The sequence below is a fragment of the Oncorhynchus mykiss genome, chromosome 7, assembly GCF_013265735.2.
Source record: "Oncorhynchus mykiss isolate Arlee chromosome 7, USDA_OmykA_1.1, whole genome shotgun sequence".
NCBI classification, from domain to species: domain Eukaryota; kingdom Metazoa; phylum Chordata; class Actinopteri; order Salmoniformes; family Salmonidae; genus Oncorhynchus; species Oncorhynchus mykiss.
The window spans coordinates 42,028,752-42,054,361 of record NC_048571.1 but is presented as its reverse complement, the minus strand read 5'-3'; the positions used below and the strand labels follow the sequence as shown (position 1 = coordinate 42,054,361).

The window sequence follows — 25,610 nt, the reverse complement described above, 5'->3', positions numbered from 1 at the left end:
AGCTTGTTGCAAGTCAGATTTTAGTTTCGAAACACTGTCGCTTTGCAACTCCACCCATTCAAAATACTTGATAGGTTTCCATCTAGATATTCAACCCACGTTAGACTACCTTCTGAGGAGAACCTCCCCGGGCTTTCGAACGTAACGTGAGAAGCCTGGGCCTCCGAGGCTACAGCACACCTAATTATGAGTACGGTATATTTCAGGCAGAGGAAAGGGCATGGGGTGGTGAAGTGAAAGTGCTCACCGTAAAAGGTCAGGTAGCCGAAGAGAGCAGCCAGGAAGTACATGGTGTACATCACCAGGATCGAGAGGTTGGAGACGTGCTGCATCCTCCTCTGAGTAGGGCTGGATAACACACACACACACACACACACACACAGGTTAACGTCACAGCCAGCACTGACAATCCAACGGCTCAGTTGGTGCTCGCAACAAGGTCTTGACGGGTTTGAATCCCACATGGGGCCGCATATACTATACACACGTGTCATGCCATTCCATTCGCTCCACCCGTTATTACGAGCCGTCCTCCCCTCAGCAGCCTCCTGTGACACACTCGGGAGCCTATGAGCAGAGGTTTCGTGCTGACACTAGGGAGGAACTGTGTGGAGAAAGACAGCGCAGGGCAGGAAAGGGCAGGCATACTCACTTGCGGAGCTCAGTGTAGATAGGCAGAACCTCAGGATGACACACAAAGGCAAAGGCCAGGATGGGGATGGTGTACGCGGTCTGTAAAGGAAATGCACGCAAACGCCCAGTGTTACCATAGACCACTGACCTACCTCAGAGGGGCCGCTCATTGACTCATCTACTAGACTTACATGGCCTGCACCTTTGCAGTACATAGGTGAGCAAAGGCCGCGTTTAAAGTAGTACCCTATTCCCTATGTAGTGCACTACTTTTGACCAGCTATGGTCAAAAGTACTTTACAACACAGGGAATGGGGTGCCATTTGGGACACAGACAAAGTGAACGAGGGTAATGGTGAAACATTGGGCCTCGAGTCTGGTGTGCTGTACCTGAGAGTTCATGGTGAACATACGGGCACCGCAGTGGGAGTCATCCATCTCATGTACCAGACCATTATCATGGGTAGCATGGTTGTCAGTGATGTTTAGGTGAATGTTGAGGTGAGACACTGTGTGATTGGCTGCTGAGAACTCCTCGAAGGGACAGGGGATCTGAAACTTCTTATAGATCACCTGCAGGGAGAGCGAGGAAGAGGAAGGAGAGAGAGGAGGAGGATGATGAGAGAGAGGGAGAACGAGAGAGAGGTAGGATACACGTTAAGCAATGCAGCAACAGGTCTCAGAGATCAGTGTCATATGAAGAAACAGGAGGACTGGGACGAGAAAGATGGGAAAGAAGGAGGGAAGGAGAGATGAGGAGGGAAGGAGAGGGAGTATCACGGAGCCCAGAAAAGCCATTTCACAGTAGATTAGAGTGAGTCAGTCTCTAAGGACTTTGGTTGAAAAGCCATTTCACAGTAGATTAAAGTGAGTCAGTCTCTAAGGACTTTGGTTGAAAAGCCATTTCACAGTAGATTAGAGTGAGTCAGTCTCTAAGGACTTTGGTTGAAAAGCCATTTCACAGTAGATTAGAGTGAGTCAGTCTCTAAGGACTTTGGTTGAAAAGCCATTTCACAGTAGATTAGAGTGAGTCAGTCTCTAAGGACTTTGGTTGAAAAGCCATTTCACAGTAGATTAGAGTGAGTCAGTCTCTAAGGACTTTGGTTGAAAAGCCATTTCACAGTAGATTAGAGTGAGTCAGTCTCTAAGGACTTTGGTTGAAAAGCCATTTCACAGTAGATTAGAGTGAGTCAGTCTCTAAGGACTTTGGTTGAAAAGCCATTTCACAGTAGATTAGAGTGAGTCAGTCTCTAAGGACTTTGGTTGAAAAGCCATTTCACAGTAGATTAGAGTGAGTCAGTCTCTAAGGACTTTGGTTGAAAAGCCATTTCACAGTAGATTAGAGTGAGTCAGTCTCTAAGGACTTTGGTTGAAAAGCCATTTCACAGTAGATTAGAGTGAGTCAGTCTCTAAGGACTTTGGTTGAAAAGCCATTTCACAGTAGATTAGAGTGAGTCAGTCTCTAAGGACTTTGGTTGAAAAGCCATTTCACAGTAGATTAGAGTGAGTCAGTCTCTAAGGACTTTGGTTGAAAAGCCATTTCACAGTAGATTAGAGTGAGTCAGTCTCTAAGGACTTTGGTTGAAAAGCCATTTCACAGTAGATTAGAGTGAGTCAGTCTCTAAGGACTTTGGTTGAGCTCTTTCCCTTTGATGTGTTTACTGCCATCAACACAAAACATTCCCATTCATATATGAAACACCTATGAAAATAGATACAGGGAGAGAGTGGAACCGGTAAGGAGATCTGAGTGACAAATCACATAAACCTTCATCCACAGATGATGTGAACTGACTTTTTAAATAGTTCCTGTAAATAAACGCAGCAAAAAAAGAAACACCCCTTTTCGGGACCCTGTCTTTCAAAGATCATTCGTATTATCACATTAAAGCATGCAACCACTCACTTACACTACTGACAACACACACCATTGTTAATTGTATTTACGTTACTTCAGTTAACAAATATATTTTTTGTTGTTCCTAATCGCCACGTTGTCTCCCTTTTTGTTACGGACTTCGAGCCGGTTCGTGACAGCTTACAGACGGTAGGCCATTAAAGTCACAGTTATGAAAACTCAGGACATTAAAGAGGCCTTTCTACTGACTCTGAAAAACACCAAAAGAAACATGCCCGGGGTCTCTTCTCATCAGCGTGAACGTGCCTTAGGCATGCTGCAATTAGACATGAGGACTGCAGATGTGTCCAGGGCAATACATTGCAATGTCTGTAATGTGAGACGCCTTAGACAGCGAAACAGGGAGACAGGACAGACAGCTGATCATCCTCGCAGTGGCAGATCACGTGTAACAACACCTGCACAGGATCGGTACATCCGAACATCACACCTGCGGGACAGGTACAGGATGGCAACAACTGCCCGAGTTAAACCAGGAACGCACAATTCCTCAATCAGTGCTCAGACAGTCCGCAATAGGCTGAGAGAGGCTGGACTGAGGGCTTGTAGGCCTGTTGTAAGGCAGGTCCTCACCAGACATCACCGGCAACAGTGTCAACAGTGTCGCCTATGGGCACAAACCCACCGTCGCTGGACCAGACAGGACTGGCAAAAAGTGCCACGGGTTTGTCCCACCAGGGGTGATGGTCGGATTCGGGTTTATTGAATGAATGAGCGTCAAACCAAGGCATGTACTCTGAAGCGGGATCGAATTGGAGGTGTAGGGTCCGTCATGGTCTGGGGCAGTGTCACAGCCTTAACGGACTGAGCTTGTTGTCATTGCAGGCAATCTCAACGCTGTGCGTTACAGGGAAGACATCCTCCTCCCTCATGTGTTACCCTTCCTGAGGCTCATCCTGACATAACCCTCCAGCATGACAATGCCACCAGCCATACTGGCTGTTCTGTGCATGATTTCCTGCAAGACAGGAATGTCAGTGTTCTGCCATGGCCAGCAAAGAGCCCAGATCTCAATCCCATTGAGCACGTCTGGGACCTGTTGGATCAGAGGGTGAGGGCTAGGGCCATTCCCCCAAGAAATGTCTGGGAACTTGCACATGCCTTGGTGGAAGAGTGGGGTAGCATCTCACAGCAAGAACTGGCAAATCTGGTGCAGTCCATGAGGAGATGCACTCCAGTACTTAATGCAGCTGGTGGCCACACCAGATACTGACTTACTTTTGATTTTGAACCCCCCCCCCTTGTCCAGGGACACATTATTCCATTTCTGTTAGTCACATGTCTGTGGAACTTGTTCAGTTTATGTCTCAGTTGTTGAATCTTGTTATGTTTATACAAATATTTACACATGTTAAGTTTGCAGAAAATAAACGCAGTTGACAGTGAGAGGACGTTTCTTTTTTTTGCTGAGTTTAGTATGCATACTTTGTGTATTTCATATTTCTTGCTCTTAGTTCTCGTGTGCCTTTTTCTAGTAATAGGTTGCCATTGATTATTGTACTGTTGCGTTTTGAGAAAGGCATATCACTGGACTTGTGCACATGGCATAAAAAAATGACACTTAACAAGATGAACTTAACGAATGGAGAGAGAGATAGGATGGAGAAGACGCAAACGTACCGCACTGAGGAAGAAGACCATGCAGCTAAGGGAGAAACCACTGGTGTAGCCCAGGTAGCCTGTAGAGCACAAAACAATGACAAATGTTATATTAGAAACAATGGAGTAGAATTGTGAGTTCATTGCCGTTCAACCCACATCTGACTCCTGGAGTTGCAATTTACAGGGAGGTTTTCTACAGTGTTATATGGAGTTGGGTGATCACACTAGAATTGGAGAAAGGCCACCTCCGATTACATGTCTTTAACATGGACATGAATACCAGTGTAGACTGAAAGGAGGGGATTGATGCGCTTAATTTCTTGAAAATAAATCAGTGTGCCGCAGGTGCATGGAGCCACCATAATTGTCAGTGCATGCAATGTGTGTGTGATGCATGGTCTTATGTGTTAGTGTTGTCTTTTGCTTGTCTACTCCATGTTTCTGAGCTCCATGGAGGCATGAAGCTAATTTGGCAGCACCAATACCAGGACAGGAGAGAGGGAGCGGTGTGAGGGTCTGATAGGCTGCTGTGTTACACGACCCATGAGTGTTGTCAATGTTGTCAGGACCTCCACATGTCAATGGGAACCTTATCACACCCCTCTATTCCTCCATCTCATAATTTAAATCACATACACTACCGTTCAAAAGTTTGGGGTCACTTAGAAATGTCCTTGTTTTTGAAAGAAAAGCACATTTTTGTCCATTGAAATTACATAAAATTGTTCATAAATACAGTGTAGACATTGTTAATGTTGTAAATGACTATTGTAGCTGGAAGGCGTATGCGTACAGAGGCCCATTATCAGCAACCATCACTCATGTGTTCCAATGGCACGTTGTGTTAGCTAATCCAAGTTTATCATTTAGCTAACACAACGTGCCATTGGAACACAGGAGTGATGGTTGCTGATAATGGGCCTCTGTAGCTGGAAGGTGTAGGCGTACAATAGTCATTTACAACATTAACAATGTCTACACTGTATTTCTGAACAATTTGGTATTTTAATGGACAAAAACATTTTTTGCTTTTCTTTTATAAAACAAGGACATTTCTATGTGACCCCAAACTTTTGAATGGTAGTGTACATAAATACAGTACAAGTTAAAAGTTGACACACCTCAAAGGTTTTTATTTATTTCAAATATTTTCTACATTGTAGAATAGTAGTGAAGACATCAAACTATGAAATAACACATCTGGAATCATGTAGTAACCAACAACAAAAAAAGTGTTCAACAAATCAAAATATATTTTATATTTGAGATTCTTCAAAGTAGCCACCATTTGCTTTAATGACAGCTTTGCACACTCTTGGCATTCTCTCAACTGACTTCACCTGGAATGCTTTTCCAACAGTCTTGAGGGATTTCCCACATATGCTGAGCACTTGTTGGCTGCTTTTCCTTCACTCTGCGGTCCAACTCATCCCAAACCATCTCAATTGGGTTGAGGTCGGGTGATTGTGGAGGCCAGGTCATCTGATGAAGCACTCATCACTCTCCTTCTTGGTCAAATAGCCTTTACACAGCCTGGAGGTGTGTTGGGTCATTGTCCTGTTGAAAAACAAATTATAGTCCCACTAAGCGCAAACCAGATGAGATGGCGTATCGCTGCAAAATTCTGTGGTAGCCATGCTGGTTAAGTGTGCCTTGATTTGTAAATAAATCACAGACGGTGTCACCGACAAAGTCTCTTCTTCTTATTAGTGTCCTTTAGTAGTGGCTTCTTTGCTGGAATTCGACCATGAAGGCCTGATTCACACAGTGTCCTCTGAACAGTTGATGTTGAGATGTCTGCTACTTGAACTCTGTGAAGCATGTATTTGGGCTGCAATTTCTGAGGCTGGTAACTCTAATGAACCTTTGGACAGCCGTGTGTGTACTTTTGTAGTGGTGGTTCAGTGATTAGTAACCTTGCCAGAGACCTTAATACCTTAGCTCCCAGAGCATAATGGCTTGGCTTTAGCTCTGTTAAGTCAAACAGTATTGAGTTGTAACAAACCAGTGTTTACACCTGGTTGGTCACACATACAAGGTTGATGTTATTTTGAGGGAAAACAAAGAGGTTAGAGGAGAGGAGAAGAGGTGCAACTTACCGAGCTGCTTCATTAGGGCCAATGGTAGGATAACGCCAATAGAGACCATGACCACCAAGTAGTTCCCATTCAAGTACCACAAACTAGTGAGAGAGCAGAGAGAGTGAAAATAAGACAGAGGAGAGAGGTTACTTACAGCAGGGATTTTCAAACTGGGGTCCACAAATACATTTGTGGACCCCAGGGTAGGGGGGGGTAGGAATATATTTTTAATTAATAATATCGCTAGCTGCAACAAAATACCACTCTGGATACTGTTTTTATGTCTCCAGGTCCAGTATGAAGGAAGTTTGAGGTAGTTTCACGAGCCAATGATAGCTAGCATTAGCGTAATGACAGTTTACAGCAGGGTCCCCCAACTGGCGGCCCACAGTTGATTTTATTTGCACCCCAGTTCTCTTTTTATTTTGTTGTTGTGGGACATAAGACTAAAAACACCAGCAAATCAGCTCCAAGTGAGTTTAATTTTGGAAATCTGTTCCAAAGTATTCCCACGCATAGAGAGATATGTGATCATATACAAATGTAAGCAAGGTTTGAAGTTACTATGTTTTAGTCATTAAAACCTATACAAACCAAAAAAAACATGCGTAGATGGCAGCATTCGCACAAAACTGAAAGTGGATACCACCGCAAAACGTTAGTACAGAGACATATTCAATGGCTCGGACACGACTCCAGACAATCACGGATTATAAAGTGAAAACCAGCCATGTCGCGGACACCGACGTCTTGCTCCCGGACAAGCTAAACAACTTCTTTGCTTGCTTCCTAGGGAAACACAGTGCCGCTGACCTGGGCCACCACAGCTCCCGTGGACTGTGAGCTCTCATTCTCCGTGGCCGATGTGAGTAAGACATTTAAGCATGTTAACCCTCACAATGCTGCTAAATCTCTCCCTATCCCAACATGTTGTCCCAACTTGCTTCAAGATCGCCACCATTATTCCTGTACCCAAGAAAGCGAAGGTAACTGTACTAAATTACTATCGTCCCGTAACACTCACTTCTGTCATCATGAAATGCTTTGAAAGGCTAGTTAAGGATCATATCACCTCCACCTTACCCGACACCTTAGTCCTACTGCAATTTGCAAACCGCCCCAATAGATCCACGGATGACGCAACTGCCATCGCACTGCACACTACCCTATCACATCTGGGATAATCAATTTTAGAATAAGACTGGGGTCTGAATTCTTTCCGAAGGCATTATATATATATACAGAAGGAAAGTACTCAGACCCCTTGACTTTTCCACATTTTGTTACATTACAGACATATTCTAAAATTGATTACATTTATATTATCCCTCAATCTACATACAATATCCCATAATGGCAAAGCGAAAACAGTTTTAGAATTTTTTGCAAATGTATTTTTTTTTTAAAAGAGAGAGACCTGATCTCCCCAAATACAGGTGTGCCAAGCTTGTAGTGTCATACCCAAGAAGACTCAAGGCTGTGATCGCTGCCAAAGGTGCTTCAACAAAGTACTGAGAAAATGGTCTGAATCCTTATGTATTCAGTTTTATAGTACATTTATTTGTGGAAAATATTCCACAACCTGTTTATACTTTGTCATTATGGGATATTGTGTGTAAAGCTGTAAAGTCACGGGGTCTGAATACTTTCTGAATGCAATGTATGGACAGTACATGGATAGAATATATATTTATACTCGTCCTAATATTTCTATATTCCTTAATTGCATTCTTTTACTTTTTAGATGTGTGTATTGTTAGATATTACTACACTGTTGGAGCTAGGAACAAGTTTTTTGCAACATCTGCAACAACATCTACTAAATATGTGTCCGCAACCAATAAAATTGGATTTGTTTGGTCTTTTTGCCGTCAATTTGCAGTCTACAAATTATTTGCAATTATGTTCCGGCCCCCTGACTTCAGGAAACAAAACGGTGCGTGGCTGAATCTAGTTGATGATCCCTGGTCTACTTGAACAGTTAGCATGCTAGCTGTTCCTGTTCATCCGACTCTGGGGAAGTAGATAAATAGGGCTAATTACAGGGTTTTTTCTGTATAGAAAATTGTTCTGCGGGCCATCTTAGTGGTCATTTTCGGAATAGAAAAACAATTTCAGTGTCAACGACCAAAATCAGATTGAAAGCATACAAAAGATTTTGAACTAATATACTGTATATTTAAACAATACCATCTTTGACAACTATCAATCAAATCAAAACTAGTCAGGGAGAAATTGGGCATTCAAGGCACATGCCCACATTAACCAACTGCAAAATTGTCTCTTAGCTCCATGCCAAACTGTGTAGAATTGCTGGAAATGAGCTTCAAAACTGAAACATTTTATCTATGCTGCCAAGATATCTTTCAAGCAAATAGACTATGTTAGAGTTTACACTTCCTTTTCCAATGCACTGTGGGGAGGTCAAAATAATGAAACTGTAAACCAAATCTATTCATTTAAAATAACGTTGATTCCTTTACTTTCCATTATCATTCATCTGATGACGGCATGTGCTGACTGGTCGACTGAGTCGCTGCCAGTCAGAATAACAGTCTGCTCTGTCCTGTTCTGTGAGGGCCATAGAAACAGCCTTGATTTACAGTAGAACGCCTGTAGTGCTTATTGGGGAAATATGTCCATTTCTAACCGTTGTTGCTGCGAGACGTTGCTCTTTTCATCTGGCACGCGGGTCTAAGCCACTCTCTTATGTACGGCTACTGATTTATGTTGACAGTTATGTTTACAGTTCCAATAAGGGTGGCATATAGGGACCTAAACAGCACTGAGGTTGAACTTCTCAATAAGTGAGAATCGCCCTGTTCCCACGCCATCCCGCTTGCTTTTTGGCAGCTATCTCTCTCCTCATATCTGTGTCCCTCTAGTAACCCCCCCCCCCCCCCCCCCCCCCAACCAAAATACCCTCAAGTACTAACTACCCCTCCAACCCAAACACACTTCACTTCAACCCCCCCAGTCCCACACACCCACCCCCCTCCCCTGACCCAAACATACTTTCCTTCCACAGGGCCTTGGCCTGAGCAGTGCTCCAGTACGTGTGAGGAGCAGGTCTGGGCTGGGAGATACTATTCTTAGCCTGACTCCCCCTCCATCCCTTTCCCTCCCTTCAGCCAAACACTGGCCAGGCCCCTCTACATATATCTCCAATACAGTATATGGGAAACACACGTCCTCCCATCAAAACTGTGATTTGCCTCTCATAAAAAAATGTAATTGGATTCGAGGGTCCTAAATAGCCATAAACAGTACATACTGTACCTATAACGGTCTGCATGTGTTCACATGTGCACTTCATGCATTTGTGCACGTCACCAGGCATTGAGATGTGCTACATGTCGCATGCTCAGTGTTGAGAATGTTGGCTACAGGGTTTACCCCATGGTCGGATCACATGGTGGCTTGGGACAGGTTGAGTGCCACTTGCTGTTTACCCTGGGCTCAGTCTGAGACAACCATTCCTGAAATCGAATTGTCTTTTAATTGGTCTATGTGAAACACCTCAGGCCTGATTGGCTATGTCCTGCTGCTGCCACTTTGCTGCGAACAAGCTCCTGTAGTTACATTAGCAGCACGGTGAAATCAGTGGCAGGGCGGCTAAGTGGTACACCAAAATACAATCACAGTCTGACACGCTTTCCAGCGAGAGGGTCTTTGAGCCCTTGTATCCTACAACCTGGGTATGAGAGGCTCTTTCAGACATATAGGCTCCTGGTTAAGCTGCTACAGCTGTTCTTCTTAACCCTCTCTGCGAGCAAGACCACAAAACAGACAGGGCTGTCTGGTCCACGGCCTACAGTGGGCTTAATGCACTGTCCTTTGTCTATGCGTGGGTGTGTGTGTGGGTGGGGAGGAGGGTTGGAGGGGACTTTAGAGAGTCCCTAGAAAGCAGGAAGCACAGCCCGTGACGGAGTGAGTCCAGATGATTTCGTTACAGATCAGGGTCTAGGGGGTCCTGGACCCTAAGTCAGTCCCATGTGTGATCCACCTGTCCATCTCCCTCTCTGTCTCACTCTGAGTGTTTCAGATTCACAACACCTCATTTCACCAATAGCGTTCAACAATGATATTCATCTTCTACATACAGCATTCTATTCCCTGTATTCAAACCCTCTCCTGTTCTATCCAGCTGCCAATTACCGAGTGTACTGCTCTTCCTTAACATGTAGCCCTCTACCCATTCAACTCCTGAAACTCCTATTAGCTGTGTTGTGCTTGTATTTTTTAAAGCCAGCCGTTGTCACTAAGTGTTTTACAGATACCCAGCCTAGAACCCCAAAGAGCAAGCAATGCAGAGGCAGAAGCACAGTGGCTAGGTGGCACAGTGGCTAGGAAGAAACCTAGAGAGGAACCAGGTTCTGAGGGGTCCTCACAAGGATAGTAAAACAAGGAAAATTCGGACAAGTGGGAACATTTCACCGGTCCCCAAAAGGAAAAAGGCTATTTTAGGCTTAGGGGTTAGGGTTACAATTAAGGTTTGGTTTAGGGTTTTGAGGATTTTGAATGGGAATCAATTGCTTGGTCCACACAAGGATAGTAAAACAAGTGTGTGTGTGTGTGTGTGCGCGCGCGAGAGAGGCCCTAATCCAGCCGTCAGACACACTGTATGAATCACTGTAAACCCAACTCTATTTAAAGAGCCCAAGGCCATAAACAAACCCCTACCAACCTTTGCGGGAAAACTGGTGCGTGCGCACGGAAAAGACTAAAAAGACCAGTTTTCCTGCAAAGGTTGGTATTTAGACATTTTGAAATTGACGGGAAAGTGTGCGTATCTCCACGCAAATCTCAGACCACGCTTAAGCATAACTTCTAGTGGTTGAGCAACTGTATTGCAAGCAAATATTGTTCTTTTGGGTGAAACGGAGGTGGTGTTTGATGCACAGGAATCATAATAATGGTATGCTAATAAAAAACATTAAAGCGTAGGCCTAATGATAAAACAAATGCATTTCCCATTGGTAAGAAGATCACATAGCAGCATGTCTCCTATACATTTGACTTTTATTGCACAGGCCTAAATCATAATAATATTGCAGGGCATGTCTCTCTTTTCTGACATGACTGGTTTATTCCCTCTACGCAACAAGTGTTAGGCTACCATTTTTCAATCGCTCATTGAACAGACAACCACGCATGACAGTAAATAGACCGGTAGCCTATGACAGTATGGGGTAGGCTACAGTATTGCTGTGCGATAGGATGTATGACATAGCCTGTTTAATCTCAGAGCCTATACCAAGGCAGGAGATAGAAACACAATCATGTATTGATAAACAAAATGTTGATACGCACACTTTCCCGTCAATTTCAAAATGTCTAAATACCAACCTCTGCGGGAAAACCTCTGTAAGTGGGTGGATGTCTGGGCGTCGAGAGTCTTATTCATGTCATGTTTGGGCCTGGGCTGACAATACATTGAGTGTGGCCTCTTGAGGTTGGCCAACTGTCAGCTGTCACATGAGCGCGTGTGTGCGTGAACCAGCATACTGCTGGTCCTACCCCCAACACACACACACACACATGTCACAATTTGAATCTGTCACACCCCTCCAAATCAACACAAAGGGTGCTGACAGGCCTTCAAAGAGCTCTAAAATCCCAATGGAGAAATCTCTGCACTCTCCCAGAAATGAAACACACACGCATAACTGCAACACTGAAACACTTAGCTACAGGACACAAATGAACACAGACAGGAGGCAGAACATCAGGCCGGATGACAAACAGGGGTCAGACCCAGAGCAGAGAGAACGGATGGTGAAGCCGTCTCAACACCATTGTGATTTAATATGAGTCCATTTTCCTGCTCTTCTAGCTGCACTGCTGTACATTTATTTCATGTATTCAACTCCCCCGTGTCAACTATAGCCAGTGTGCTTTGATGCAGGGCTGAGCCCTTTGGACAGACTAACAGAGAAGGGAGTTGAGGAATGACATTTCCTAGAGCAGCCTGCTTGGCTGGCTGGTTGGGTAGAGCAGGACAGGGCTCAGCTCTCAGCACTCCCTATCCTCTCCGGTCTATAGTCCAGAGTTTGTTTTTAGATCCGGTCAGGGGGAGTAGCAGAGCAGGAATCCCGTTCTTACCGCCAGAGACCGCAGTTGCGCCCCAACACACCACTCCCATCACCACAATACTGCTGTTTGTAGCAGTTGTCACCTCAACCTGGCGGGTTGGACCGGGAGAAGAGGCGTGTGCTAGCCATTCCCCTTTGTTCTGTCTAGCCAATAGCAGACTCACGCCCCTGCCCCACCCCTCCCCTGGAATACTAGGCCAAGGCCACCAGGCCACTGTACACGGCATCAACCTCTGAGGACACCACCCCACAGCTCATGCCAGGTGATCCTGGGTAATGGTACAAGCTCAGCTACCAGCTAAAGCTACACAAGGCAGAAAGGGCCGTCTCTAGGCAGTGGCCTACATCTGAACGTTCAGCAGAGCACAATGGTGTGGAACATTCAGATATAAATATACTTTATAGAACAAACATGCCTCTGACATGTAGAATAAGGAATCACATCGACTCTACTCATGCATTTTCTATGTGCAAACATTCGCCTACTAAACTTGGCACTGGAATGTAGAGAAATGTTCAGGTAGATCTAGTGGATAGGCCAATGAGTACTCACTCAGCGGTGGGGTCCGCCCTACTGAAGGCCTGGATGACCAATGGGAACTCAGACTTGACGATGTACAGGTAGCTGGACATGGCTGTGAGGGAATAGAGACAGACAGAACTATGAGTGACACAGTCAGTAGCTAGGTTTCCATTCAACTGGCAACAGATTTTCATGCGAATATTCTACAATCCACATGAAATATGCAAATTTTCCCACCTGAATTTTTTCTCTCCATCAAATTGACTTGTTGGGGATAAAAGGCTGTGCGGGGTGACATATTGCACATTAAATTAACTTAAATAATACAATTGAAATGGGATTCCATTGCAAACCAACTACTGATGGTTTGGTCCAAAAAAATGCATATGTGCCCACTCTGGTCTTGGCGCGTGTGCTCTACCCAACAGCTGGCAGATACAGTGCGGGTAGGAGAGGCCTACACGATGAGACTATTATGGACAAACGAGCGATAATATTTTTATTGGTCAAACGCCAGCAAAGCGTCGATCGTCATGTCTCCGGGAATAAGACCCTCGACATTTATTGGAAAGGAGCATCAATCACCGCTTTCACTTTCACAACCTGGTAAAGTTCATCATAACTTAGTTCATCTGTAGCCTAATAAACTGTATGCTTTCCCGAGTCGTGGTGGGAGGACCACACAACATGTAATCTCATGATATGATGGTTATTATACCAATACTTGCACATAAAGGCATTTCCATATCCATTTCTTGCATTCTTAATTTTACAGACACAAAAAGATCCCACCTTATCTAGCGAGCGAGAAAGAAATACTTACAGATATCTAGAAAATAATACGGTGTGGAAAGTGGGTTTCAAAAGGCATTAGTTGTAAATAGATTTAGAACAATTGCAAGCTATTTATCTGGTCCCAAAACAAATCAAAGATTGGTGACATGGCTTCTGACTACTGCTGACTGTGTCTGTCACAGCCAGGGATTAGCCCAAGTACGCACACACGCAGCCAGCCAGGCAGGCAGCCACGGCACTGTTCAGTGGTTGTTAGCAGTGTGAGGGAAGTCTAACCAATGCCAACACACCACCACATCCACGGCAACAGCTGTTTGACTGGCCTAGTTAAATTAAGGTTAAATAAAAAATATATATAATATATACTGGACGGCTGGCTTTAGGTCCTAAAATACTCCCCTATATCATACAGAGAGACTAGAGATGGGGAGAGAGAGGGAGACAGACAAAGAGAGCTAATTTCCTCAAATGTCTACAGTCATGTTTCCCAGACCAGCATATTGAAACCATAAGGGTTAAGTTAGGGCTGTATTAGCGCTATGTAAATATGGACTGGAGTATATAGGTGGGTAATGTGAAGGGCTGCACTCCAAGTAGACAGTTTTAGGTGAATCGAACGGCCAGGAAGACGAGACAGTCTGCTGCTGAGCTTTGTGATTTATAATAGCACCATACACTCTACAAACACACAGAGATTTGTGTCGTGGGCCACTAGACCAGTGACCACAGTGACTTCTCACCTCCGATGTTCTGCAGTGTGATGGCGATGCCAGCGGCCATCTTGCCTGGGGTACCAAAGGCCCTGTAGCCAAGCTGTTCATAGGCTCGGATTCCTGGGAGAGAAAGTGGGTTGCGCAACATCATCATTACACAACTTTTACAGGGGGACACCCAGGTAGTAAGTTAAACAACACTTAGTTAGATAGTCAGTGTAGAATCTCACTGGTTCATTTACAGGTTTTTCATGCCGGGCCTCTATTTCCATGCTAGGCACCTACAGCTGAATATGAAGAACAATATATTAGGTTTTGTTAAACATCCTTAATGATTGGCCATTGGGGAACTATTCACAGAAATACAGGGAAATACCAAATGAATCAAGACATGCTAACGTGGCAAATATGCAAGCCATAATATCTTTCTCCAACTGGCCCAATCCCTGTGACTTGACACTGCAACGGCCCCCAATATGTAATACCATCATCTCCTCTCAATGGTTCAGCAACAGTGTGACCCATCCCTATGGGTTACAGTGTTGTTACACATGCACTATTGAAGCATGAGGTCAACTGAAGACGCGGGCCAGCTTACCCACAATGCCAGAGGATTTGAGCAGCAGGTGAATGGAATAGCAGGAGAGGACCGCCACAACAGTCAGAAGAAACCTGGAGGAAGGAGGGAAAGAAAGTACAGTTGAAGTCTGAAGTTTACATATACACTTAGGTTGGAGTCATTAAAACGTGTTTTTCAATGACTCCACAAATCTCTTGTTAACAAACTATAGTTTTGGCAAGTCGGTTAGGACATCTACTTTGTGCATGACACAAGTAATTTTTTCACCAATTTTTTACAGACAGATTATTTCACTGTATCACAATTCCGGTGGGTAAGAAGTTTACATACACTAAGTCGACTGTGCCTTTAAACAGCTTGGAAAATTCCAGAAAATTATGTCATGGCTTTAGAAGCTTTTGATAAGCTAATTGACATAATTTGATTCAATTGGAGGTGTACCTGTGGATGTATTTCAAGGCCTACCGTCAAACGCAGTGCCTCTTTGCTTGAAATCATCGGAAAATCTAAAGAAATCAACCAAGACCTCAGAAAATATTTTTTTGTAGACTTCCACAAGTCCGGTTCATCCTTGGGAGCAATTTCCAAACGCCTGAAGGTACCACGTTCATCTGTACAAACAATAGTATGCAAGTATAAACACCATGAGACCACGCAGCCTTCATATGCCCAGGAAGGAGATGCGTTCCGTCTCCTAGAGATGAATGTACTTTGGTGCGAAAAGTGCAAATCAATCCCAGAACAACAGTGAATTAATTACCTTGTGAAGATGCTGGAGGAAACGGGTACAAAAGTATCTATATCGACAGTAAAACGAGTCCTATAACGATGTAACTTGAAAGGCTGCTCTGCAAGGAAGAAGCCACTGCTCTAAAACCACCATAAAAAAAAGCTAGACTTCAGTTTGCAACTGCACATGGGGATAAAGATCGTACTTTTTGGAGAAATGTCTCTGGTCTGATGAAACAAAAATATTACTGTTTGGCCATAATGATCATCGTTATGTTTGGAGGAAAAAGGGGGAGGCTTGCAAGCCGAAGAACACCAACCGAACCGTGAAGCACGGGGGTGGCAGCCTCATGTTATGGGGGTGCTTTGCTGCAGGAGGGACTGCTGCACTTCACAAAAATAGATGGCATCATGAGGAGGAAAATTATGTGGATATATTGAAGCAACATCTCAAGACATCAGTCAGGAATTTAAAGCTTGGTCACAAATGGGTCTTCCAAATGGACAATGACCGCAAGCATACTTCCAAAGTTGTGGCAAAATGGCGTAAGGACAAAAAAGTCAAGGTATTGAAGTGGCCATCACAATGCCCGGACCTCAATCCTATAGACATTTGGTGGGCAGAACTGAAAAAGTGTGTGTGAGCAACGAGGCCTACAAACCTAACTCAGTTACACCAGCTCTGTCAGGAGGAAATGTGCCAAAATTCACCCAACTTATTGTGGGAAGCTTGTGGAGGGCTACCCGAAACATTTGATCCAAGGTAAACAATTTAAAGGCAATTCTACCAAATACTAATTGAGTGTATGTAAATTTCTGACCCACTGGGAATGTGATGAAATAAATAAAAGCTGAAATAAATCACCCTCTACTATTATTCTGACATTTCACAATCTTAAAATAAAGTGGCAATCCTAACTGACCTAAGACAGGGAATTGTACTAGGATTAAATGTCAGGAACTGTGAAAAACTGAGTTTAAATGTATTTGGCTAAAGTGTATGTAAACTTCTGACTTCAACTGTACATGATAAGACATGTAATTGCCTCATTTCAATGCAATAAAAGGAGGTTAGTTGAGCATAGCAACTAACAAGCTCAGAACTAACTGTAGTAGTAAAGGCCTCAGCTCCTCTCTATCAATATGTAAGAATAGCACACACACATTTCTATGACAAACCCTTGCACTTAGTGGCTTGACTTATAAAACCAAAATAAATTTCAGTTTGAGATTACTGCCTCAGTATAATTCCAAAAGAAACATATTAAGGTTTCACTGAAAAGGCATTAATTGTATCCTGAAGGGAAAGTGAAGTACACTAGCTAGAACAAAGCCAACTGGCTGGTTAACTACCAACTGTAGCCATGTGATCTCAGGGCTCAAGCCCAGAGAGTTAATAAAGGCAAGTGCTTTCTCAGCAGACTCTGAATGTTATGAAAATGCTAATAATGTTACCAACAGTCTGAGAAGATCATGTTGGAGTAAGAACCCAGTAGCGAGGTGTGTGTGTGTGGGGGGGGGTATAACAAAAAACATAACTCTCCTTCCAGCAATCCTGGCCCAGTGTAATCTGAGAGAGAGCGTTTCCCCACAACCCATCTCCCTCTTAGACCCCTGTGCCCGAAAGGGAGACCAGAGAGGAGCCGCAGTCTGCCTACAGAAGCACTGACCCATGAGGAAGGGAGCTGAACATTCCCCAGTCAGCATTCCTAGATGGTCAGAGGGCACTCCCAGTACCGTCACCTTTCCCAGACCTCAGAGTCCGGCCCCTGCAGCCAGATGGAGGCCCCTAGACTACTGACCACAGTAGAGGTAAGGATCCTAGCATCTGGCCACAGTGTGGGCACATAGGTTGAGGCCTGACATTCCAGCACTCAAATAATTGCTGTGTTGAAAACAACCCAATTTGGGTAAATATTGGACCAAACACACATTGAGTTATTTTGACCCAGCCAGTTGGATCACAAACAACCCATTGTTTTCTTTAAGTTGGGTTGTTGATGCTGGGTTAATGAGCATAATCCACAGGGTCATAGCAGAAGACTGGAGGTGTGGCTTAGTAGGGGAGTGGCATTTAGGTAGTTATTTTTGGCCACGAGTGAGTAAATGTAATTTTACTCTGTTAATCTTTTCTGTTGTATTGTTAGCAACGTTAAGGTTAAGCACTGACACTTTAGTAGCTTTAATAAGGCTTACATAAGAGTAGGGCAGTTATCCAGAGCCGTATGGGCATTGTGCCATCTAACCTGAACTGCCTGATGAAGGCCACCGGAATAATTTGAAGTTAGTTTCAAGGCCCCCAATTTGGGTCATAATTCAGAAAGTGCAAAGATTCAGCCCTGTGTAACAAACTCTGTGTAATGATTACTCAGGGAGAAAAAGTGGTAGATTCACGCACAGAGCGCGGCAGGTGTTTATTTTGCCTTCGCAGAAGGCAGGAATCGTGGTCACAGGCAGGCAATGGTTATACACAGGTAGGCAAACAGGCAGGTGAATCAAAACAAGGACCGAAGGCTATAACTGGTTCTCACAAACGAGCTAGAAAAAGGCTTGGTAGAGACAAAACGAACAATACCTCACAAAGGCACAAACAGAATGAACTGAACTAAATAAGGAGCTGAGAGACCAGGTGAGTAACTAACACAGGTGAAAGCAATGAACAAAAATGAAAGACAGGGCTACGTCCAAGAACACAACTAAACAGAACACAAGGTTGACTAATAAAATAAATACAGAACCTTACAGTACCCCCCCCCCCCCCTCATTGGTCCCGAATGACGCGAGGACAGAACCTTTTGCAGGGGAGGCGGAGCAGGATGTCTCTGGTAGAGAGCCACACACACTGTCCGGGGTGAAAGAGTGGCATATGTCAGCGGCGTCTGTCGGCAAAGCATTTCTGGGTATTAGAGGCTTCCTGCCGATACTACCGACTCCAGTTGTGTGGAGAGGCAGAACGTTGTTGGTGGAGGTACTTCCCTATTTCTTGGTTCAGGCGTTCTGTCTGCCCGTTGGTCTGGGGATGGTACCCGGAAGAGAGGCTGAAGGCGACCCCCAGTCGGTCACAGAAGTCTCGCCACACCCGGGAGACAAACTGGGGCCCACTGTCAGAGACGATGTCTACCGGAATCCCATACAGATGGAACATAAACTCAGCCAATTCCATGGCGTTAAGTAAATGAGGAAGAGGAATCAGACACATTTTTGAAAAATGGTCTATGACAAGGATGGTGGTGTTACCAGAGGATTCAGGAATGTCTGTGATGAAGTCAACAGCTATGTGGGACCAGGGTCTAAAGGATTGGCAAAGGTTGAAGCTTACTAGAAGGGAGATGACGAGGGCTTTTTGTTTGGGCGCAGACTGGACAGGAGAGTACGTAATCCCTTACGCCGGATGCCAATGAGGACCACCAGAACTTATGGGCTAGAAGTTCAGTGGTTTGTGTAATGCACGGATGTCCTGACCCCAAGGACGTGTGACACCATTTTATCATTTGGGGTCTAACAGCTGCTGGTACGTAACTCTTCCCAGCTGGTGTCTCAGGAGGAGCCGGGTCTGAGGCTAGGGCTTCTTGTATGGCCGAGTGAACCTCCCACTGTACCCGGTCTCATAATGCAAGAGGAAGGGGAAGAATGGGTGTAGGGTCTGAGTTACTGGTCGAAAGGTCAAACTGGCAGGAGAGAGCATCAGCTTTTACGTTTTTCTTCCCAGGGATGTAAGTAACATGAAAATGGAAGCATGTGAAGAGAGCCCAGCAGGCTTGCCTGGAGTTTAACCTCTTGGCCCCTCTGATATATTCCAGATTACGATGATCTGTTAGGACGAGAAAGGGATGTTGTGCGCCCTCCAACCAGTGGTGCCACTCCTCGAGGGCCAGATTGATGGCGAGGAGTTCTCTGTTCCCCACATCGTAATTCCTCTCAGCGGAGGATAACTTCCTGGAGAAGGCGGCACAGGAATGTGATTTTGGAGGTGGTCCCATCCACTGAGAGAGTATGGCTCCTACTCCTACTTCGGAGGCATCCATCTCCAGAGTAAAAGGAAGGGTCGGATGAGATTGGCGAAGGACAGGAGCTGAGGTGAAAAAACGTTTCAAGTTGTTGAAAGCAGATCTTGTGGCTGGTAAGGGCAGTGAGGGGAGCGGCAGTAGAACTGAAGTTCCAAATGAACCGGTGAAAGGGGTTGGAGACCAGGTGAACTAACTGACACAGGTGAAATCAATGAACAAAAATGAAAGACGGGGCTACGTTCAAGAACACAAAGATACAGGGCTACGTTCAAGAACACAACGAAACAGAACACAAGGTTGACTTAGAAAATAAATACAGAACCTTACACTCTGAGCATACCCACTTTCTGCCACAGAATCCAAGATAGTTACAGTATATTTTAACAAGGAATGCATCCAGAACTAGGAAATAGAAGTTTGGTTAAACAGGTTAGCCACCCTCAAGTCAGTAGCTAGGAGGGTCCTGGACAAAGACCACGCCTGGACTGGGGCACGAAAATGGCAGTTCCTGTTAAGACCGGACCCAACCTGGAGTGGGCGGAATCCAAAACCTCCCCAGTACCATCACGCTAGGAAACAACAGAGGCTATGCTCCGTCCACTACTTAGTGACCCAGATCCACCTCCCTTAGCCCTCCCCACCCCACCCCACCCCACCCCTGATCCTGCACAGCAGCAAGCCAGCCAACCTCAGTCCAGACCCCCCTTTCCTCAGGCGGCTGTTCATGGTTGCCTCCCCACTAGGGAATCCATCTACAGACGGCACAAGCTACGTACAGAGAACTGCCCCTACATTGGCGCTCACACTGAAGTCACCCACCAGCTGTTTTGGAGTGCTCCGTGGACAGGTGGGTGTGGGCCCTTTTTGTTCCCTCTGTGTTCCAGCGTCCAGCCTTATCGCCACACCGCTCCTCCTCCAACACCAGCCCAGACTGATGAACATACCCTCCATCACCCCCACCCTCTGATCCCTCTCCATCCATTTCCCCCTTTCTCCCATTGCACTTATCCCTCTCACCAGACCTTCACCCGTAGCGAGCGGACCACAGGGGAGTGCCACAATAGTCTAGGACTCCCTTGGGTGTCTGCTTGCTCCCCAGGTTGTATTTCCTCCCTTCTGCAGATCCAGTCCCAGCACCAACCCAGTACCCGGCTTCCAGTGTCAGCCCAAGCATCAAACCACCAGACGAAGCATGGAGGAGGGCCAAAATATCTTCAGCCGAGCAGCCCACAGGGAAGCAGCCCACATGGAAGTACCACCATTGACCTCTGGGTCTAAGGCTCCATTGTGTTTCTACTTGCTGCTCAGATTTTCCTTCTTCCCCTCTACAGATCCCGACCCAGCACCAGCCCTAGTTCCTGGTTACCGGTCCTGTTTTCCCCAGTCCCGGCACCACCCCCTTATATCCAACCCAGCCCAAACACTAACCCAGGTTTTCCTGGTCCCAGTCATAGCCCTAACACCAGCAACAACCCTGGACACAGCACCGACCAGCCACAACTACTACATCTATCCAGCAACTGCCAGCCCAGTCCCCACCACTTTCCCTCCCACAGCACAAAGACACTAACACACCGTCAACCACTCCTACAGATTGACTGACTGATTAACTAATTGATGGACTGATTATTGCTACCTGTTTTTTTTATTGAATGCATTTTTTTTAAAGTTTTTTTTTAATAACATTATTATTTAAACATCATAACACAGTGGTACCTATCCCAACATTGGGATATGCATAGACACTTGAGGAACTCATACGCTTGTGTAAGCCTTATTAAAGCTACAAATGCGTCAGTACTCAATTGTGTTGACAATGCTGAATGACATTTATTCTCACGGGTCGACAAAAATAACAATCAGAATGCCACACGCCTACTAAGCCATGCCTCCAGTCTTCTGATCTGACCCGGTGGGTAATAGCCAGGGATGGGTTTAAATTACAAATTACAACTATAAAATACCCTAAAGACAATGTATCAAAATAAAATATAAGATGGAAACATCTTACTTGCTATGACTGTGATATGTTGTTTATCTACCTTGAATGCACTGTCACTCTGGATAAGAGCATCTGCTATATCAGGGTTTCTGCTAAATCCTGGGGCCCCCTGGGTGCATGTTTTTTTTTTGCCCTAGCTCTACACAGCTGATTCAAATAACCAACTCATCATCAAGCTTTGATTATTTAAATCAGCGGTGTAGGGCTAGGACTAAAAGCAAAACGTGCACCCAAGGGGGGCCCTCAGAACCGAGTTTGGGAAACCCTGTGCTAAATGGCCAAAATGTATATGTGAAAATGAGCAAATGCAAAGCACACTGGGTATTGCCATTAGACTTGTTTCGGGGCGGAACTCATTAGAATTTTACATTGGCTTGCTTTGCATTTGTTTATTATTTACATATACATTTATATTTAGTTCATTTAGCAGACACTCTTATCAACACCAAAGTCCGATCAGACTTCTAATACCAGTTTAGGGTGAAGGGGGGCCACAAAATTATGAACCACTATAAAGAAATGGTGTAGAATTTTGAAAATACAAATTACAGCTTTCAAAAGTATCTTGTCACAAAATACATTGGAGTGTAGTTCAGCCCAGTGTAAAGCAAAATACTCAGACGTAATTCAAATATGAATTTTAAATAAATGTAACAGAAATACTGCCCATCTGAGCATAGCTCAATAACCCAACTAAGTGACCCAAGTGCTGGGTCAAAAATAACCTGACTTGTGTTCTGCCCACTATTTACCCAGTGCTGAGTTGCTTTTTAAACCAGCAGTTTTTAGAGTGCAGGAGTCACGAGAGCCATTATGAGCTGCTTAATGGTTGGTTTGGTTCATTGTCCAGGAAATGTCAAGTTGTGAGCGTGGAATCTGAGTTCTCAGGTCTTGTGTTTAAATGGCGTTTTCAGAGCTCTCCCCACATCCCATTGGAACTGCTAGGGTGTGATAATATGCTGAGGGAGGTAGAGAACATCTATTTAGGTCTCCCTTGAGAAACCCTGTATTTTGTACAGTTAGTTACCCTCGAGAGACAAAGAAGCCCCTGTGTCGGTCACACCCGCAATGCAACCAATATCCAATATAGTTGCTAATATAACATGATCTGTTTTTCCATGGGAAAAGATAGGACTTGGAACAAGGACTTCAAAATTTGATCACATCTTGCTTGCTACAGGAATCTAGACTTATCAGCTTACTTTTACCAGAAGACAATACTTTGAGTCCAAAGTCGATAATACTGTACTAGGATGGAAAGAAAAATCCATGGGGCAGAATACACAATAAAATCCATGTGAATTGATTCCTGCTTCTCAAAGTCCAAACACATATATCTGTCTAAACCTTTTGAACCTAAGCTCTCCTGTACTATAACCTGGAGTCACAAAAGCGATAAACAGGAGCTGTATGTTTCCATGAGAAGCTGTATGTTTCCATGAGAAGCTGTATGTTTCCATGAGAAGGACGGGGGGGGGGGCAGAGGGAGGAGGGACAGAGCAAGGAGAGGGGAGGACATGTCCAACGCTACAGAGGGGGCCAGTGGCGTGGGGACTGGCAGGCGGGGGGCTATTCTGGGCTGTGGCCTTTCTGGGGCCTGTATGTGCCCACAAGGGCGGGGACAAGGGTTGGAGAATACTGGAGGATGGGAGGGAGGGGATAGTGTGGATCATGCCATGAGAAGTGTCACGTCACCACAGACCCTTACCCTGCCTCCAGCCCCACCCTGGCCCCTTATCACTCCACCCAGGCACAGGACCCTTCTTGAGGCAGGCAGGCTGGGGCTCTGGGCAAATAGCATTCCTGGCTGTCCCAGCTCCCTCCTACAAGCGAAGGTCGTGGCTATTTTCAACCCCCACCCTGGCCCTTTCCACAGTGTGGACTCTATGTGCAACCTAAAGGCTATAACTGGGACTGGGGAGCACGTTCTCTACAGGCACTCTTGTTAAGCAAAGGGATATCATATCACAACAAGCTGGCAGCGCTACTATCAACAGAGACCAACCAATAGCTAATGTGTGACTCCTACTGTGTCTGTGCTCAGTGTGTCAGTGATTTGAAAGTCAGTGTGTTGTTTTGCCATTTCCCGGGTTTTATGAGAAGAGGAAGGACAAAAACACTAAGCCAAGTTGGGAATGAAAAGACTAGGAGACCGTTAAGAAGCATGGGCAGGATTTGACATTTTGGCACTTTAACAGACGCTCTTATCCGGAGCGACTTACGGTCATTATTACAGACATGTAGAGACATGTAGAAAGCTGACAGTTTGACTTACAGGAAGAGGAGTATGCCAGTGTTGGCCATGGCATAAGCCAGTCCCAGGATTCCACTGCCCATGATAGCATTCCCCAGGTTGAACACAGACATGCCGAAAGATGTCTTTCCCTCAAACTAATCAAAACAAATACAACAATCTCAGATTTAGTTAATTCAATAATAATGTATAGCTGAAAAGTTAAGATTTTCTTACATTTCAAAATTCATGTTCTTGTCAAGTGCAATGTGACAAGCCGAATGTGTCATTAGCATAGTGTCTGCTTCCCAAATGGCACCCCACATTGACACCCTATTCTCTACCCAGCTAGCACATCATTTTCTGATAACCATATGTTTCTTAGAGCTTGGTGTGAGTGTGGTTGTTACATACAACCTTTCAAGAACGTTCTGGGAATGTTCTGGGATTGGTGCAGGATAGTTGATTGGCCTTGGAACATCCTCAGCACATTTAAGGAACTTTACAAAAATAACGTTATTGATCTTGGTATTTCATTACTTTAACAGAACTATTACTAAACGTTCAAACATGGATACATTTAATTACATTTGGGTAATGTTCTAGGAACGCACTCCAACTGGTTTGACATTGGGAATATTCTCTAATAGTTCAGAGAACGTTAAGAAACAACATTCTCCTGCGGGAATTTCAGTACTTCAGCATAACGTTTTCTGCAGGAATACTCATGGCTCCATCTAAAGTTATGTTCTCAGAACATTAAGAACCCTTTCCATGGGGCGGGGCGGGGTGGCAGGTAGCCTAGTGGTTAGAGTGTTGGACTAGTAACTGAAAGGTTGCTAGATCGAATCCCCGAGCTGACAAGGTAGAAATCTGGCATTCTACCCCTGAACAAGCAGTTAAACCCACTGTTCCTAGGCCGTCATTGAAAATAAGAATTTCTTCTTAACTGACTTGCCTAGTTAAATAAAGGTAATACAAATTTGAAAACACAAGAAAACATTAGTAATGTGCAAATAACGTTCTAAGAATGTTATTGAAAAAAATATATATTCCGTTCTCAGCTTCAACAAAGCTATCTATTCTTGATCTTGTGAGTTCAGGTACTGTATGTTAGCCTCGCCCACTAATTGGCCACACCTAATGTTAAGGAATGCTTGTTTCCTTTGACATGGGGTCTGTTTGAATAGACTAAAATGAACAGTTTTGTACAAGTAAAAAAAACATGGTATGCTAGTTCCATCCTGGTGTTACAGTGGACTAATTCCATGGAAAGACATCAGAATATAGGTTTAAATCTTCCTGAAAAATGAATGTGTTTGAATGACTAATGCCTAAGCAAATTCATTTACATGTGTCCTATCTGTGCTTGGAGTTCAAGAATGTTGAAATCATTTTCTGTTTTACTAGTCAGGAAACGTATTGCTTTGTTCCCAGAACCAAAGGGAAACCAAAAAGTTACGTTCCCACAACTTCGAAGGAACCAAATGTGCTAGCTGGGTACACTCTTAGAAAAAAAGAGGTCCAAAAGGGTTCTTCTTCTGTCCCCATAGGAGAACCCTTTTGGGTTCAGGTAGAACCCTTTTGGTTTCCATGTACAACCCTCTGTAGAAAGGGTACTACATGGAACCAAAAAGGGTTCTTCAAAGGGTTATCCTATGGGTACAGACAAATTTAAAGAGTACTTTTCATGTCAAAT

At 44.6% G+C, this 25,610-nt stretch overlaps 1 protein-coding gene across 2 annotated transcripts in view; it reads right to left on the bottom strand.

Moving 5' to 3' along the window:
* LOC110527782 (sodium-coupled neutral amino acid transporter 3) overlaps positions 1-25,610 on the bottom strand; it is a 58,125-nt gene that overhangs the window by 4,686 nt on the left and 27,829 nt on the right. For both annotated transcript variants that reach the window (XM_021609287.2, XM_021609288.2), the window contains 9 exons: positions 23,954-24,069; positions 14,959-15,032; positions 14,388-14,480; positions 12,883-12,964; positions 6,253-6,335; positions 4,172-4,230; positions 1,024-1,206; positions 653-732; positions 248-348 (listed from right to left, as the gene is read on the bottom strand). In XM_021609287.2, the coding sequence (XP_021464962.2) occupies positions 248-348; positions 653-732; positions 1,024-1,206; positions 4,172-4,230; positions 6,253-6,335; positions 12,883-12,964; positions 14,388-14,480; positions 14,959-15,032; positions 23,954-24,069 (871 nt within the window). The remainder of the gene's footprint in view (positions 1-247; positions 349-652; positions 733-1,023; positions 1,207-4,171; positions 4,231-6,252; positions 6,336-12,882; positions 12,965-14,387; positions 14,481-14,958; positions 15,033-23,953; positions 24,070-25,610) is intronic.